Below are 17566 nucleotides of genomic sequence, written 5' to 3' on the forward strand. Positions count from 1 at the left end.
AGAAGTGTGAGGAACTGAGCCACAGTCACACACACACAAGATGGCAGAGGGGCAGGGCCATGACTCACGCCCCCTAGCCTGGCCAATTCCATTTCCATTCTCCCAGACTGCAGGTCTGAAAACTTAACTCCAAGTATACCCTCAAGGCCAGAGCAACCCCTCAGGTTTCTTTTCACTTCGTAATCTACGAACTGTTCCGTCAAATAATGATTCACCTAAAGAACACCTGTGGTTAGTTTCCAAATTTGCTCTTCAGGAAGTGCAAAGTGGCTCCCTCTTCCCGACAGAGCCCTGTTTCTGATCTTTCCTCTCTCTCCCCTGTAACAAAGGCTGAATTTCCTGCATCAAGGTTGGGTACGTGGTGGGTTGTGTGTGCTTCGTGGTTTTGCAGGCACCTTCAGAGTGATCCAAAATTCTCAAGCTTGTGTCAAAGGTAATTTTCACTCTCTCTCTTAAAGCTCTACTCGTTGCCCTCGGGCCATATGCTAGAGGACAGAAATGTCAGGAGACTAACATCTGTTAGATCTTTCCCATCAGTGTAGCAATGACATCATATGCTTCTTTTAGGTAATTTGCACATTATCAGACTAATTTTCAGATTATCTAATCAGCCGACATTACCCTTAATCAACTCAGCTCTCCTCTTCCAGTTCTGCACGGTACAACATGCCCTCCAAAGGCGCGCTAGGGTGGGGCTTTTTCTGTTCTTGACGGATACTGAAAGCCCAGCTATGTGCCAGGCACACCATCATTATGCAGAAGACTGAGACCTCCAAGGACCCAGGACAACCCAAGTTCCATTCCACGGACCTGAGAAACAGGCTTGAAATAAATTTTATAGATCCATATTTTAAAAAGCACTTTCCTCTTAGGAGCTCCAAGTATGGCATAGAGAACATTTTATACTCATTTACGCTATTAGGTAAAAGAGATGTTCCATGTGACAATTAATAATATGCCAAACAAAATTTTTTTATAAATCATTTGTCCTTGCCTTCTAGTAATTGCTACTGTGGCTCTCCTTTTCATAGAGGATGACAGCTACACAGCTTGGCATAGAAGTCACGTCCAACGGTGGCTCCTGCTCACTTTCCCACCGTTCTTCCAATGCCACTGTCAGAGCAGACTACTACCCCTTGTCTGAGGCATCATGCTATTTCATGCCCCCCTGCCTTTGCCTCTACCTGGGAAGCCCTCTCCCCATCCTGGGAAATTCCTCTTCATTCTTCCAGAGCTAACTTGAATGTGACCTTCTCAGCAAAGCCTTTGCAAAGTCCCTAATGCAGTGGTTCTCAAGCTTTTGTGGGTACCAGAATGCCCTGGAGGGCTCTCCAAAACACAGATCATGAGCCCCACCCTCAGAGTCTCTATTTCAGGTCTCTTGGAGTCAAGAATCTGAATTTCCAACAAGTTCCCAGGTGATGCTGATGCCACACCTGGAGCACCACTGCCATAAGGGGTAGAAAGTATACTGTGCCCTTGACCCTCTGCCCTTCACAATTCTATATGTACTCCATTACACACTCCTGCACAAGACTGTGAGCTCTCGAGGACAAGGATTAAGACAGTATTTAGCACAGCGATACTAAACCAATGAATAGATGGATAGATGGATAGATGGATAGATGGATAGATGGATAGATGGATGGATGGACAGACAGAAGAATGTATTAGACGGAATGTAGTTATTTACAGCGTTTCCATTCGAATCCAGAGCCTCGTAAATGCCCACCCCCACCCCACCTCACAGAAAAGTACCTTGAAAACATCATCTTTAGTAGATTCTCACTCTGCATAGGAGATAAAAGGAAAGTCAAGAAGATTTTTGATATTGTGAGCATGGGTCAAAAGAGTTTCGAATTCTAATCCAGTGCTCTCTGCTACCCTGGCCCCACCGGGGCTGTTTACCCAGGTACCTTTCACAAGTCGAAAGAGAATGCTTCTCTTTTTTTTTTTTTTAAGTTTATTTATTTATTTTGAGAGAAAGAGAGCATGAGTGGGGGAGGGCAGAGAGAAGGAGAAAGAGAATCCCAAGTGGGCTCCATGCTGTCAGCACAGAGCCCGATACGGGGCTTGAACTCACAAACTGCGAGGTCATGACCTGAGCCAAAATCAAGAGTCGGACACTTAACTCACTGAGCCACCCAGGCGCCCCCACAAAAGAACGCTTCTGAGTGGCACCACGTGGAATCCCAACCTGCCCAAGCACTCCCTCCTTGTACTCATATACATGTAGTCTGTGTGTGTGTGTGTGTGTGTGTACCTGTATGTACACGCACATATGTGCACACACACATACATACACACAGTGATCTCGGTTTTAGAAAGCAGACGGGGGTGATCAAAGAAATGCAAGAAGAAAGAAGAATCCAGCCTCACATGGGGAGGGGAAGGGGGGGCCGCTTAGGCGGGGAAGACCCCAACAGAAAAGTACTACGTGCCAAGGTGAATGTTGGAGCTCCAAGCATCTCAGGGCTACCTATAGTTGGGGCAGAGAGGCAAAGGCATGAAGGAAAGGGGACAAACCTAGAGAAGAGACAAGAAGTGTATACTCAGGAGAAAATGAGTGGCTAGGAGAGGAACAAAGGCGAGAGAACATCAGCCGGTGGCGGGGGGGGGGGGGCAGTCAATTGCTGAGCTGGCAGCACAGGGCAGCTGGGGGCTGGGGGGGTGAGGGGAGGTCAGTGCTGGCTCCAGCACTCCGCTCTGCCCTTTCAGCAGCGGCAGGCACAGGCATGAGCAATGGCTTGGCTGGAGACACAGTCAGGGGGTGCGGCAAGGGACGGCAGGTGGACCAAAGTCAAAAGGTCTCTACCGCTGCAGGTGGTACAAACGCAGATGCCCATGCCACAGAAAACTCCGGAGTCTGTAGGGCTGTTTTCCCCACAGGCCTGTGTGTGCTCACAAGCAGCTGGGCCACCCCGCAGTTCTGCTAAAGAGGGAAAAGTCAGCATTCCCACTTCGCTGGCATCCAGAACTTTTCCTGGGGGATCTGGAGATTAGCCTCTTGGATTAAACTCTCCTGCCTCCCTCCCCCACCCCAAAAGCCTCGCCAAGGGAGGATCACAAAGCTGAGACCTCAGACGCTGTCACGTTCAATTCACCACACAGCCCCAGTGGCATTTAGGGGCAGGATGGATGGGAGCCCACCCCCACCCCCAAACAGTGGGAGCAGCTAATGACTGGGTATTAACGATGCTGGCAATTAGTGCTCACGGGAAAGTGGTTGGGGGGCTGCTCACCAGGGGAATGTGGGAGGGAACAGAGCAGACATTCGGAGCAGCAAACAGATTGGTGGCGTGCATGGTGCAAACAACCTGGGAAGAGCTGCTGCCTCTTAGATTTCTTCAGAGAAATTGGGGAAGAGGGAAGGGATGGCTTCTGTGGACAGTAGGGGCCTTCCCACCACACCCTCCTCCTCCTCGCTAGCAAAAGTGGATTTAATCACGGAATTCTCAGAGGCATTGTGAAGAGATGTTGTTGAAAAGGTGTTTGTCAAGGTTCTGGAACCTTCCTCGTGTAAGGAGGCCCCAGATGAGCCTAGGGACAGCTACTCTTTTTTATGCAGCTTAAAATCCTTGGGTAGTCAGATGACTCTTTTTGAAGGACTCAGTTTGTCACCTGCAGGTGTCAAGGAGAAGGGCAGATGGGAGTTAGAGCCAAGAGGCTCACTGACAAGCCCACAGAGAGAACACACAGCCAGATTGTGGACACATCTCCATCTAGGAGGAGGAAAGACTCAGCTTCCTGACCAAGCATGGCCATCTGGCCTCTCAGAGAGGACAGGAGGAGACAGAAGACACTGACTCACAAGAGTACACGAGGAGATCCTGGTGGACAGAGGAAACTACGGCAGTGCCCATCTTGGAAGTCAACAGCGAGCAAGTGGGGGCATCGGGGAGATGGCAGGGACGGCTAAGGAAGAGATTTCCTTGATCCACTCAGGGCCTGCAGCGTACCTGGGGGGACCACGAGGAACCTTCCTCCGCTGTTGCCATCACCATGCACACACACACAAAAGAGACACAGACGAAAGAGAAGCATTCCGAACCCTAGAGCGTGAGTAAAAAACCACAACACAAGGACAAAATGGCTTGACATTTGAGAAGGGATGTCAAGAAGATAAGCCAGCGCTGGGGGGAGTGGGAAATAATACCAAGTTAACAAATACTTCAGAGAGAGCAACTGTGGCTAATAAATACTTTCCAGATAGCGACCCAAATCGAAAGAGCTCATTCTTGGCCTCCTTGCGGTAGGAGACAATAGGTACGCCTGGGCCACTTAGATCAGAGAAGGGATAAGAGGAGAGACGGGGAGACGCAAATGCCAGCTGCCCTGTGCATGTTCCTTTCTGAAAGATGAGTGTGACTGGACCAAGGGAACCTCTCCCTGGGGAGGAGAGAGCAAGAGAGAGACAGAGAGAGAGAGAGAGAGCTAAGCATTACTCAGAAGCTGGCAAGGGGAGACGCTCTGTCAGACACTCATGCTGGGTTTTCCAGGTTCTATCCAGATGACAACAGCAGGTAAGAAAATAAAGGTCGGTCACATGCATGAAAGACTTGAATCTTGCAAATGAGTAAGAATTAAAGAAGGCGTACGGGCTGAATTGGGTCCCCCAAAATGCATCTGTTGAAGCCCTAACTCCCACCTCCTCATGCCTCAGAATAGGACTATATTCAAGGAGAGGGCCTTTAAAGAGGTGATCAAGTTAGGGTGGGCCCTAATTCAATCTGACTGGTATCCTTACAAGAAGAAATTTGGGCACGCAAAGAGACAGCAGGGGTACAGGAACACAGAGGGGCCACCACGTGAAGAGGGGGCGAGAGGGCAGACACTTGCAAGCCAAGGAGAGAGGCCTATGTGGGAACCAGTCCTGATGACACGTTGATCTGGGACTTGCAGCCTCCAGAAGAGCGAGAAAATTAATTTCTGTTCCTTAAGCCACCTAGTCTGTGGTATTTTGTTATGGCAGCCTGAGCAAACTAATACAGAAGGCCATGTTACAGGAAGAAAGGAGGGTGAGGGTTAGGCAAAACCAACATGAATCCGAAGAAAGGTCTTGGCCAAAGTATGTTAATTATTTCAAATATTGGGTGAAGGCAGCTGATGGACATCTGTTGACTAAGTTGATTGACTAAAATGCACAGGAGTCACCCTCAGATCCTAGAGTCTGGATATTTTTAAAGGTCTGATCCCTTTAATTACATTGAATTGTTCACTTTAAGACCACCTACCACAAAATCTTGTGAACAAAATACAAAATACATGGCATGTCCACAATTATTCTTCACCTAATGATCTTAGAATGACCCAGAACTTGAAGCAAGTCCTAAAGATTCCATCATGCCACCCCATTTTGAGTTTTTGACAAGTGTCCCCAGATTATGCGTCCTAATGGAGTGCTCAAGGAAGGCATACAGACTCAAGGGTCCTATTTTTCTAAGACAGGAGAGCCCTGAACCAAAATTGTGACCCTCATAACAGCCAAGGCAATAAATCAAGACTATCCCACATCTCTTGGTGGCCAAGGAGATGTTTAGAACGTCCATCTGAATTGACATACCCAAGGGCTATGCCCAAGTCAGGGTGGTATCTGTGAGCGAAACTTCTGGAGCTGAGGGAAAAGAGGGATAGGTCTGGCATTTGACAATGGCCAGGTGAGGATGTTTCCCTTGTACCTTAACGCTCATCTCCTTCCTCTGGGAACAGAACTGGGTGCGTCATCCGGCCCAGCTTACTCTAAACCTGGGGCTTAGATGACCCATGGGGTAGCTGGGGCTGGGCTAAAACAGCCAAGTCACCACAGGACACTGAAACCAATCAGTGGGTGCCACCAAAGATACCAGAGGTGAAGTTAACACTCTACAGCCCTGCCCACCCAATTCATCACTGCCCCACCCCACTTCATCACTACCCCAGCCAACAACTGGGAACTCACGTCTGTGGTTCTCATTTCTGTGGTTAGGCGGGGACCGGGTCTCCTGGTCTTGAGCCTCGTCCCCCTCCTCACTGGCCAGGTGAGTGTGAGCGTAGTGGTAGCTGAGTCCTGGCCGGTTCTTGTAGCGCTTGCCACAGACTAGACAGGAAAAGAGGAGAAGAGGGAAAAGGGCAAATATTAGCAACCTCTGGAGCCATCGCCGTCATTCTCCCAGGCAGTGACTCCCATCCATCTACCCCAGAGCTGGGTTTCCCTTAAAAAGCGTCTCCCACCCTCAACAACCTTAACTCCGCTGGACAAAACAAACACCACAATGAACAACATGGGCCCAGGTAAAGAAAAACCAGAAAAGTAAAGGATGGAAGTTGAACTATTTAAGAGCTCCATCATTTCCTATCTGTGAGACCCTGGTCAAGTCATTTACGCTCTCTGTGCCTCAGTTTCTTCAGAGGCAAAATGGGAATCATAACGGTACTGAACTCATAGAGTTGCTGTGATGAGTTAACCTCTATGCAGAACACTTACAACAGTGCCAGGCACATGGTAAGGGTTATGATTATTATAACTTTGAGGTCAAAGAGCACTGGTAGTCCATCCAGTCCAGCATCCCATGGCACAGATGAGTCAAGTGAGCCCAGCAAGACTAAATGATTTGACTGGGAACGCATAACTGGTTGTGGCAGAGCCACTAGAAACCCAGGTCTCCTGGATTCCCATGCAGTACTCCTTCCACTACGCTGTGGCAAACTCTGTAAAGTACAAAAGCTTTATATGGATATTTTTGATGTATCGTGCAGTGATTTTGTGCCAGAAAACCACATTCTACTTCCGCCATGAAAACCACAAGGCCAAGGCATCATTGGTAGAGGTGGCATCTGAGAGCTTGTGCTCTTGAAGCCCCAGGAAGTCTCTGGGCCCCAAAATCTAGGAATGCGTCCTCGCAAGCACTACCTCTCACATGGACAGTCGGAGACAAAGGCACCAAGCAACATAAATACGGCATCGTGGGGCCCAGAAGAAGAGAGGTGCACTTCCATTGGTTGGCTGCCCAGTACTTGAGAAGCAGAAGTCCAGCTAAATAACTTAAGAATAGACCACCGCCACTTTTAACAAAGTTGGATTTAGTGGTTCACTGTTTACAATGATGCATGTGGCCAATTTTTAGTCTTTATCAAATTTAGGTAGTTCCTCTTATTCCTGTTTTAGAGTTTTATTACAGGAGAATTTGATCAGCCACCCTTTCAGCATCTACTAGTGTACGACTCTCCTTCAGTTTGTTGATATGGTGAATTATGTTGATTTCCTAATGTTTCCTATTATTGAACCATTCTTGTATTCCTAGAATGAGAGTGTATTATCTATTTGATATACCGCTGCGTTCTATTTTCTAATCTTGCATTTTTGATCTATACTCAGACAAGATGAGATCTATAATTTTTGACCTATCTTCTACCGTGTTTCAATTTTATGGTTATGCTGACTTCCAAAAATGAATTGAGGTTTTTTGCTGTGTGAAATTGGACAAGATACATAATCTCTCTGTGCCTTTTTTCTTATCTGAAAATGATAAGAGTACTACTTACCTTGAAGGATTATAAATAATGTATGTAAAGTATCTCACTCAGTATCCAGCACATAACAGATGCTCAGTAAATGGTAGTGAGGGGCTAGGGGCTTCGGCTCGGTCTGCCACATCTTAAGTGCTCGACCCTCCTAAAAGAGGGACTTTGACCCTTAACCTCATACAATGGAATTCAGCAATTGGTTGGACTTTCTTAAAAAGGTGAGAGTCTGAAATTCAAGTTGGTGACCTGTATTATATGGTGACCTAACTATAAATTCAAGTGCTACAATTGGCTAGTTACATTCTCCCTCTCCCTCCCCCCCACCTCTCTGTCTCTCGTAAATATTTCAAAAAAATAAAATAAAATGGCACCACACATCTCAATTCCATTTGACACAGGCAATGGGACCTAAAGAGGCCCCGAGGCGCACTCTGGGCCTGCTTGTGGCTTTTTCTATTTAGGCTTTTCAATGATCTGAGGTCAATAAACAGCAAATTATGGGGTCATCGGATAGAAATCCACTAAGTAACCAAGCACTGTTGGTGAAGAATAAATGTTTATTAAAATCAAGGGCAATAGTATCAGTATTTACATGAGGAGGCCTCAGCTGACTCTGGGGACTCCTTGCTACAAATTCCACAGCATTTGTGCCATGTTGTGTCAATTATCACTGTCTTCCTTAATCACCGAATTTCAGGATCTTTTTTTTTTTGTAACGTTAATTTATGTTTGAGAGAGAGAGAGACAGAGCACGAGCCCGGGAGGGACAGAGAGAAAGAGAGACACAAAACCTGAAGCAGGCTCCAGAGGCTCTGAGTTGTCAGTACAGAGCCCGACATGGGGCTCGAGCCCATATGAGATCATGACCTGAGCTGAAGCCAGATGCTTAACCGACTGAACCACTCAGGTGCCCCCAGAATTTCAGGATCTTCACAGTCATGTGGTCTCACTATAAAATTGTTTTATTCCCACTAAAACTAGATGTCTGGGACAATTCCGCTGATTGGGCAAAGAACTACCCATCTGAGTGGGCATTTCTTCTTTGATCTCTTGAATTATAGTTACGTCTATACCAGAGGACTTCTCTTCGGGACGGTTTCATACTAATTTCATCTTAATAGCAACAACTCCGCCTCATATGTTGCCATGCACGTATTACACCTTCAAAACATATTCGTTGAATAGCTGATGAATGAACACGGAAACACTTTGTGGGAAAGCCAAGAGACGGGGGGAGGAGGGAAGCGTGTAGAATCTGATCCACCTATCCACATTAATCTCATACTAATAGGTCTTTAAACCTATAGAACCAAACCCAAGCAAAAAGCTTCCTGTATCTCCTTTCCCAACACCATAGAGAGTAATTATTTTTATAGCAAATCCTTTTGCTAGAAAAGAAATTCTCAAGGAGTAGTCCCCAGACCAGCACCATCAGCATCACCTGGGAAGTTGTGAGAGATGCATATTCTTGGGCTCCACCCCAGACCTACTGAATCAGAAACTCTGGGGGTGCAGCCAGAAATCTCTGCTTCGACAAGCGCTCCGGGTGATTCTGGTACACTCTATAGTCTAAGAACCACTCTGCTAGAAGACTGACTATATTTAGGCTTGACTCTGCCCACCCTGGTGCACCTGCCCTTTGGAATGAATAGAAGTGGCAGGCGGGGACAGCGAGACTTGTGCTTGGTCATTAGAAGAAACAGAACCAGACAGTACGTGGAGATCATGGAAACCTGGCCTCCTAGCCCTCGTCCCTATACACAGGGCTCTCCTGATGGAGTGTCATTTTTCACCACCTGCTTATACCATGTTATTCCTTCATCACCAGGTCTTCAAGACAACGTGTATTTAGCATCCAATATGTGTCCAGCCCTGTGGCATGAGAAGGACAAAGGTAAAGGAGCCACAGTCCCCACCCGCCAGGAGTTCAAAGTCTGGCAGAGAAGATGTACACATCCGCATGCAAAGAGGGAGGTGGAACAAATGTAGTGTGCGCATGCGCGCGGGCAGGAGGCGGGGCCGGCACAGCGGCCTCCTCGGAGTGGAGGGTTGGCTTCCTGGAGGCGGTGGGTGAGCTGTGGCCTGCAAGGTAGCAGAGTATCACCATACAGACAAAGGAGGCAAGGGCACTCAGGCACCGAAGCGCAGGCTGCCTAACTTTGCGAACAGCCCGCAGGAAGGTGGGGGGAGGGGTGGCGTGAGGGAGCTAACAAGCCAGAAAGCTGGGCAGGACTTGGTCCTGAAAATAGGGAGCCAGGGGAGGATTGTAGCCTGAGGACCGACTTACTCAGATTTACATTTTGGAAATCCCACTTAAGACTACAGTACAGAAGATGGATTTGAAGGTGGCAAGAGGCTATTTTAATTTTCTATGTGTGAACGATGAGGATTTCGGGATGGGAGAGGGGTTAAAGAGAAGGAATCTGGTGAAAAGGGGTGGGTATAAGCTGCAAGGGGGAGCCTAGAAAGACTGATAGTAACCCCCCACCTTCCTGGCCATGCACCATCCAGCCCCCGTCCGGCTCCCCAGCCTCACCCGACACAACGTTCCACCACCTTCTCTGCCCTTCCGCCCGTTGCCTTTCCACTCCTTAAACGTTTTTCTTTTCACCAGAAAGCCCCTGGACAAGCTCTTCACTTTGCCTACAATGCTCCCCAGCCCCGATCTGCCTAATGATGCTTCATCATTCTTCAGATCTCAGTTGAAACGTCCTTCCCCAGGGAAGTCTTTCCAATCAAAATTAGGATCCCAGTTTGTTACCTTCCTAGGACGAATCATGGATCGATATGTGTGTCTCCCACCAGCAGCAAGCATAGCGGGCCCTCCCGTGTTTGCACACTGCTGCATCCCCAATGACCAGCACGGGGCAACTCACGGCGGGCACTTGGTGCCAGTTAGGGAAGCAACAAAAACACCCAGGTTTCTACTGGGCAACTGGATGGAAGGATGAGGAGGAAAACGAGATTTAAAGAAGGAAGAGGATGAGTTCAGTCTGGGGTTGCCCTGAACACCCTGAACTGGGGAAAGAGATGTGGATGGGGGAGGTGTCAGGGTGGAAGTGAGGGATATGGAGAGGAGGAGAGATCGTGCAGGGAGAGAAGAAAGGTGTGGACAGAGGAAAGAACTCAGAAAACACCAGCATCTTAAGGATCCGGTGGAGAAGGAGAAACTTTTTTTTTTTTTAAGAAAGATTCAGCCCTGAAGGAGGAACACAAGCCAAAGAGGTAGGGTTTCCGAGTATCCATCAATAGATAACTGGATAAGGAAGATGTGGCATATATAGATACAATGGAATATTACTCAGCCATAAAAAAGAATGAAATCTTGTCATTTACAGCAACGTGGATTAATTTAGAGGGTACAATAAATGAAATGTCAGTCGGAGAAAGACAATACCATATGATTTCACTCAAGTGTGGAATTTAAGAAACAAAACAGAAGGAACAAATTAAAAAACAGACTCAACTATAGAGAACAAAGTGATGGTTATCAGAGGGCAGGTGGGTGAAATAGATGACGGGCATCAAGACTTCACTTATCAGGATGAGCACTGGGTAATATACAGAATTGTTGAATCACTATATTGTACACCTGAAACTAATTATAACGCCGTATGTAAATTATGCCAGAATTTTTTTTTAAAGAGGTAGGCTTTCCAGATGACAGGACCACTGATACCACCGGTCACAGCCACTGACTCGCTGTGCCATGGGCCAGGCTTGCTCTCGTGCTTCAGGTAAATTTGCTCACGGCAACCCAAGTCCCCATTTAACAGATGAGTAGCCTTGCGCACAGAGGCAGAGCCAGGATAAAGTCAAGCGCCTAAGAAGGGTCAAGAAAGATGGGGACTGAAAAGAGACCACTGGATTTGAGAGCCAGGAGGCCACCTCAGCCTCCTGAGAAGGGAATCCTCAGCCTCATGGAGGACAAGACAAGACTGCAGAGGCCTCGGATGCTCCTGAGGAACGGGGTGGGGTGACAGGGCTGACAGACCATTCCTTCCGGCATGGCTCCACCAGTGAGGCTGGGGGGCGGATGGGACTGTGGGTCAGGGAGGCTGACTGGGGCTTGTTCTCTACCAGGACAGATCCCAGAACAGCCTCACAGGCCAACGGGAAGGGGGCAGGAGTGAGGGGGAGTCTAAAAGGCAGGGTTAGGAGGGATTGGAGATAATACGGCAAGATGCCTGACCCCAAAACGAAGCTTCTAACCCAAGTGCCAGGCCACTGAATGACTTCATCCTAGGGACAAAAGAGTTCTGACATTTATTTTGGTGGAATTGTATCTGGATCAAACTGCTACGTTTTGATGGAAAGAAATGCCTTGGAAATCCTACTTTGACTGGATTAGAAGAAAAGGAAAACCCAGCCCTATTCTATTCTATGTCCCTGCTGCTCCAAACACTGATGGACCGGCTTCATGGGCATGTGACCTGTGCGTTCAGACAGGGTCGATGCTCAGAAGGGCCCCACACTTGGGCTAATCCTTTGCTGTCACCATCTTGAAATTGTAAATAGGCGTGGAACAAAGGGCCCCTCCTTTTCATCTTGCACTGGGCCCCATAAGTTGCGTACCTGGTCCTGGAAACCTAGGGCTGGCGTCCAGAGATCAGGGACTAAGTTGCTCCAAACAACCAACCCAACAGCCCTGATAGGACAGGAGCTGTGGCGTGGAACACGGGACCCTAGCAGCCCTGCAGTGGCAGTAAAAGGCCCCTCTGGGGTAACACAGGAAGTCTGGCCAGAGAAGTTAACCACGCAGCCGTGGTCATTTCTGTGCCACCCACTCCTCTGGCCCTACTTCTGGGCCGGGCCTGCCTTCAGAGAGACGGTTTCTCTGTGGTGGGTGAGAGGACACCCTGGATCTGAACTGCCTGGATTCAAATCCCTGCCTCGTCTGCTACCAACCGCCTGTGTGATCTGGGGTGAGGTGCCAAACCTCTCTGCCTCAGCACCCTCTGTGGAAAATGGGGATGATCGCAACAGCACATCTGCTTCACATTGTGAGGTTTCATGAAAGAATACGTTTAAAACCGTGCCTGGCTCATAGCAAGTGTCAGCCATTGTCGGCTGTTATCACTACTGCCATCAAAGCGGATCGGCAGAGGGAAGAAACCCAAAAGGGGAGGGGGGGGGGAGTATCTAGTCATTTCTCCTCTGAAGTCAGGGGTGATGGAGTTGCAAGAAAAAGAGGGTGGGGAAAATACCCTCTGAAAATAAAGCCTTAGAACCATCTGCTCTCCTTTACCTCCTCGGCAATCTCACTCTGGAATTCTCTGCCGTGCGGAATCAGAGCGAGCCCTAAGACTGCTGAAGCATTCAGGGAGGGCTGTGCCCCCATCCCCCCCCCCCACCCCCGCCCCAGTCTCCTTCCCCAGGGCCCTCTCCTTTGCGTCACGCGCCTCTGAATCCCTCGCCCCAGGGACCAGCCAACCCTGCATGGGCACAACCTGAGGCCCTTCTTTTCACCTTGGCAAGCATGCACCTGGATTTGTGTTCCTGGCACGGCGCTCGTGGAGAGGACCGGCTGTGACAATAAGGAAGGTCCAGCTTGCCTTCCTCCCTCTCCTTCCCCTGGGGCGGATCCATCTGTCAAGCTGCAGAAATAGTGTGTGCCCACTTCCCAATCCAGAGCTGGAGTCTCCAGGTAGGACCTCCTGTCTGGAGTTATGAATACCTTCAGTGTTGCCCCGGAATATTTACAGCACACCCCCCCCAATCCTACCCCACTCACTCCTTATCTGGGGGAGCAGAGTGGGGCAAGGAGGCAGAGGAGGAGGCGGAAGGTGGGGGGGGGAGAATCAGGGGCAGTTTGTGTGAACAAAGCCGGCTGCAGCAGACAGCAGAAGCCTTCCTGCAGGGGAGAAGCAGCCGCCTTCCCCACTGATAACTTAATGACTCTGGCACATTTTCATCAGCCCAACTTGGAGCACGCAGTGGGTATCTGAGCCAGTGGTTTCCGAGAGACTGAAAGCAGCGACTGAAAGCAATTACGGGATGAGCGTCCAAGAGACAAAGCCTGGGCCTTGGGAGTCACCGGGCCGCATCTCATTCCCAGTTCTGCCCAGTGGCACTTTCATACAACGCGAGCATGCTACTTCCCTCTCGCTGCAGCCCGACTCCCTCATCTGTAAAATCGACCCAGCAGTGCCCGTCTTCTGCCCATGCCTCCAAAGCATCACACTTCCAGACCGCGAGGTAGGCACACAGTCCTACACTGAATCTCATAGCAGCTCACAGGATAAGGACTGTCATCCCCACTTTACAGATGAGGAAACGGAGTCTTCGGGCATCGAAGCAACTCCCTAAATGGCAGAGCCAGGATTTGAACTCAGGTCTGCCTGACTTTGGAGCACAGGACTGAAAGGTGCACTAGTGATTCTCCATTCGACGCCCCTCCCAGTGCCTGGGGCTGACTTCTACGGCCTCTTGCCCTCTGCTTCTCGTGGCATTTGGCCAGCGGGAGGCACTGGCAAGAGGACAGAGGGTGAGAAGAAGGAAGATGGGGGTTTGTGCCCTGCCGTCCCTGCCTGGGCAGCGTGCTGGCACGGGTACTCCCCCCTCTCTTGGGCACCGCGTGTCCTCCCCCTGCTCTTTGGCACCCCAGATAGAAGGGCTCCGCCTCCCCTTTGTCAGCACTTCTATCCTGCCCACACCTTCTTAATCATTCCGCCGTCCAGTTCTCTTCCATTCGGCCCTTCTGAGTAGAATCCTATGTCCCATCGGGCCCAGGACACATACAAAAAGGAGGCCATTTTGACAGGAGATTCCTACCCTGCCAGACCGGTTCATAGATGTTTGGGGCTCCCTGCACCCTCCTGACTTCCCTCTGCAGAACCATCTGGGGGATGGAAGAACACCTACAACCAATTCCCAGGGTGGGGAGAAGCTCCAAGTGGGAAAAGCCCTGCCATGCCTTGGCTTGGGACAAAACTCAGGGATCCTTCAAAAAGCCACCACATCAGACTTGCATACTCATGCAAGTCAATGACCCTGTGACTATTTTTTTTTTTTAAGTACACGTTTAATTTACTCTAACACTGCATGAGGGTTTTTTTTTTTTTTAATGTTTATTCATTTTTGAGAGATAGAGCACGAGCAGGGGAGGAGCAGAGAGAGGGAGACACAGCATCGGAAGCAGGCTCCAGGCTCCGAGCCATCAGCACAGAGCCTGACGCAGGGCTCCAACCCATCACCTGTGAGATCATGACCTGAGCCGAAGTTGGACACTTAAACAACTGAGCCACCCAGGTGCCCCTCCTCTATTTTAAATGCCTAGGCCTGGGGCGCCTGGGTGGCGCAGTCGGTTGGGCGTCCGACTTCAGCCAGGTCACGATCTCGCGGTCCGTGAGTTCGAGCCCCACGTCGGGCTCTGGGCTGATGGCTCGGAGCCTGGAGCCTGTTTCCGATTCTGTGTCTCCCTCTCTCTCTGCCCCTCCCCCGTTCATGCTCTGTCTCTCTCTGTCCCAAAAATAAATAAAAAACGTTGAAAAAAAAAATTAAATGCCTAGGCCTTACTCTAAGAGCCAGTGATGGCTCCACTGAGCTCAAATGGTAAGAATAGTCCAGGTCCTGCAACGTGTAGGCACCAAGAAGCTTCTCTTGGGCAGGTCCAGGGGGGGCCACTCCTCCTCTCCCAGAAGCCCAGAGGCCAGCAGTGTGGGTGGCCCTCGGCAGGCCTGGGGTCAGGCGCTGGCTCTCCTACTAACCCCCTGTGCACCCTTGGACAAATTCCATACTTTTCTGGGCCTTTGTTTCCCCATCTGTAACACAGGACAGTTGAATCAGATGATCTGGGAGTCTTTTGATTCTAGCACTTCATGATTCTGTTTGCTCTGGGCTCTCTGAGGCCTGTAGGCCTCCGGAAGCAATGAGTCCCTCAACTCCAATACAAAACCAGCATAGGCTGCAGCCTAAGGATCCGCCCAGGGCTGCCTCCACCCCTCTCCTTCCCCTACCAAGCCAGGTCAGCAGCTGCCTTCCTGTGGCTTCATTTCTTCTTCGAGGCCACACTTGGTGCTTATTTTAAACTGAATTCTTCCGGATAGAAACACAGGGGGATGGGATAGGGGTGGGATGTAACATCCTGATTTTTCAAAGCCACATTCCTTGGGGCCTGGCACTGACCCATGTATTAGGAAGGAGCCCAGAGCCAGGATCTACCAAATGCCAGTGATTTGCAAGTCCTGTGTCTCCACGGACGGAGGGCATTCTGCTTATTTTAGGAATTTGCGGTATATGAATGTGACTCCGGCTTTTAAAAAACAGGAAGAACGGAGATAAAGCAACAAGCCTTTCATCTCTAAATACTATATAACCTGATTTCGGATCCCCAGCAGAGAATGCAGAGACTCCCAAAATCAATGCATTAAATGTGTTAGTGGGACTCTTTCCTGCCCTGCTGAGAAGCAGGGTAACAGAGTTCTGGGAAAGTGTGGGGCCTGCCTTCCTGGGTCAGCTCATTGTCTGTGTGACCTTGGGCAGGGTACTTCATCTCTGCAAACCTCAGTCTGCTTGTCTGGAAAATGGGGATGCTAAGAGTTCGCATCTCAGATGGGTGCTCTGAGAACTGAATGAGCTCATCCCTATAAAGTGACCGGCACATAAACCAATATCCACCATTAGCTATGCTCCCTGGCTTCTCTGGTCCCTGCCAACTCCGACAGCCGGTGCACAGACCAGAACTGGGGACTCAAGTTCGGTGTGAGATAAGTACCCTTTCTTGGCTTGGCATAAAGAAAGTAAGTATTGAGCACAATTATGAAACCGACAGTGAGCTAATTGTTTTTACGCGTAGTCTCATTTAACCCTCTTGGAAACCCTCTAAGGTGCATCTCATTGTCCTCACTTGACAGGAGAAGAAAGTAAAGCTCAGAGAGGTTTTGGGATCTGCCTGAGGCCGCAGGTTCAAGTCCTGGACTTCTGATTCAAGAACCATCTTCTGGCGCCCCTTGTAGAGGCCGTATCTTCATTTCTTATTCTAGTGAGTCCTACACTAGCATATCCTTAATGTACTTAAAGGGCAAAATATAAGTCTTCTTTTAATCATACAGTAAACGTTTAAGTAATAAATATAATTGTCAACATTTCTGGGGAAAATAAAGGTTAAAAAAATTAGACATATTACCATAAAGCATGGCAGCCTCCCAACATTTGGGAATCTGGCTAGTGTGCTCTCCCTCGGGATCTCTGGGTGAATCTCTGACATAAATGCCACCTCGGATTCAGAGCGGGCTTTCTTTCTTTTTTTTTTTTTCAATTTTTTTAATGTTTATTTATTTTCGAGACAGAGAGAGACAGAGCATGAACAGGGGGAGGGGCAGAGAGAGAGGGAGACACGGAATCCGAAGCGGGCTCCAGGCTCCGAGCTGTCAGCACAGAGCCCGACGCGGGGCTCGAACTCACGGACCGCGAGATCGTGACCTGAGCCGAAGTCAGATGCTTAACTGACTGAGCCACCCAGGTACCCCAGAGCAGGCTTTATTTCTGAGTCCCGACCCATCCAGTATGTCTCACTGACGCTTACCTGAGGTAGGCACCCTTCCACCTACAATCTTGGTGTAAGTGCCCCACTTCTTTCAAGGAAACAAATGTCCATTAGCATGTGTTAAACATTTCTGCCCACATGTCCTGTTTCTACAATCTCCGATGTCAAAGTTCCATCACTCTCCAAAATTACCTCCTCCTCTAGCACATTCTAGTTAAGCCTCCCTCATGCCTATACGACCCAGGCTCAAGACTTCAAGAGTTATCGTTGCCGCCTCCCTCTCCCCTGTGCCCCACATCTTATCTGTCCTCTGCCAGGTTCTGTAGGTTTTTCATCCATAAAGCCCTGCTCGTTTGCCCTGCCTACTTTGCTCCTGCGGTCATCATCACCCAGACTTCATGTCTTCTCCTATCTCCTTCTCAGCCGTCAAGCTCATTTAGGCTCTCTCCCCTGAACACCTACTTCTCCAGATTAACCTTTCCAGAGATGTGTCTGGATCATCATGTTCACCACTGACTATGCAGGCCAACCTCTAAGCAAATCAGTCTGGCATTCCCAGTACCCTTGTCCAACACT

At 49.2% G+C, this 17566-nt stretch overlaps 1 protein-coding gene across 8 annotated transcripts in view; it reads right to left on the bottom strand.

Moving 5' to 3' along the window:
• The window catches only part of DPF3 (double PHD fingers 3), a 307348-nt gene that overhangs the window by 76961 nt on the left and 212821 nt on the right, over positions 1-17566 (bottom strand). For all 8 annotated transcript variants that reach the window (XM_045060175.1, XM_011283320.3, XM_045060176.1 and 5 more), the window contains exon 7: positions 5939-6076. In XM_045060175.1, the coding sequence (XP_044916110.1) occupies positions 5939-6076 (138 nt within the window). The remainder of the gene's footprint in view (positions 1-5938; positions 6077-17566) is intronic.

This window comes from Felis catus, chromosome B3 (assembly GCF_018350175.1).
Source record: "Felis catus isolate Fca126 chromosome B3, F.catus_Fca126_mat1.0, whole genome shotgun sequence".
In the NCBI taxonomy this organism is placed as follows: Eukaryota; Metazoa; Chordata; class Mammalia; order Carnivora; family Felidae; genus Felis; species Felis catus.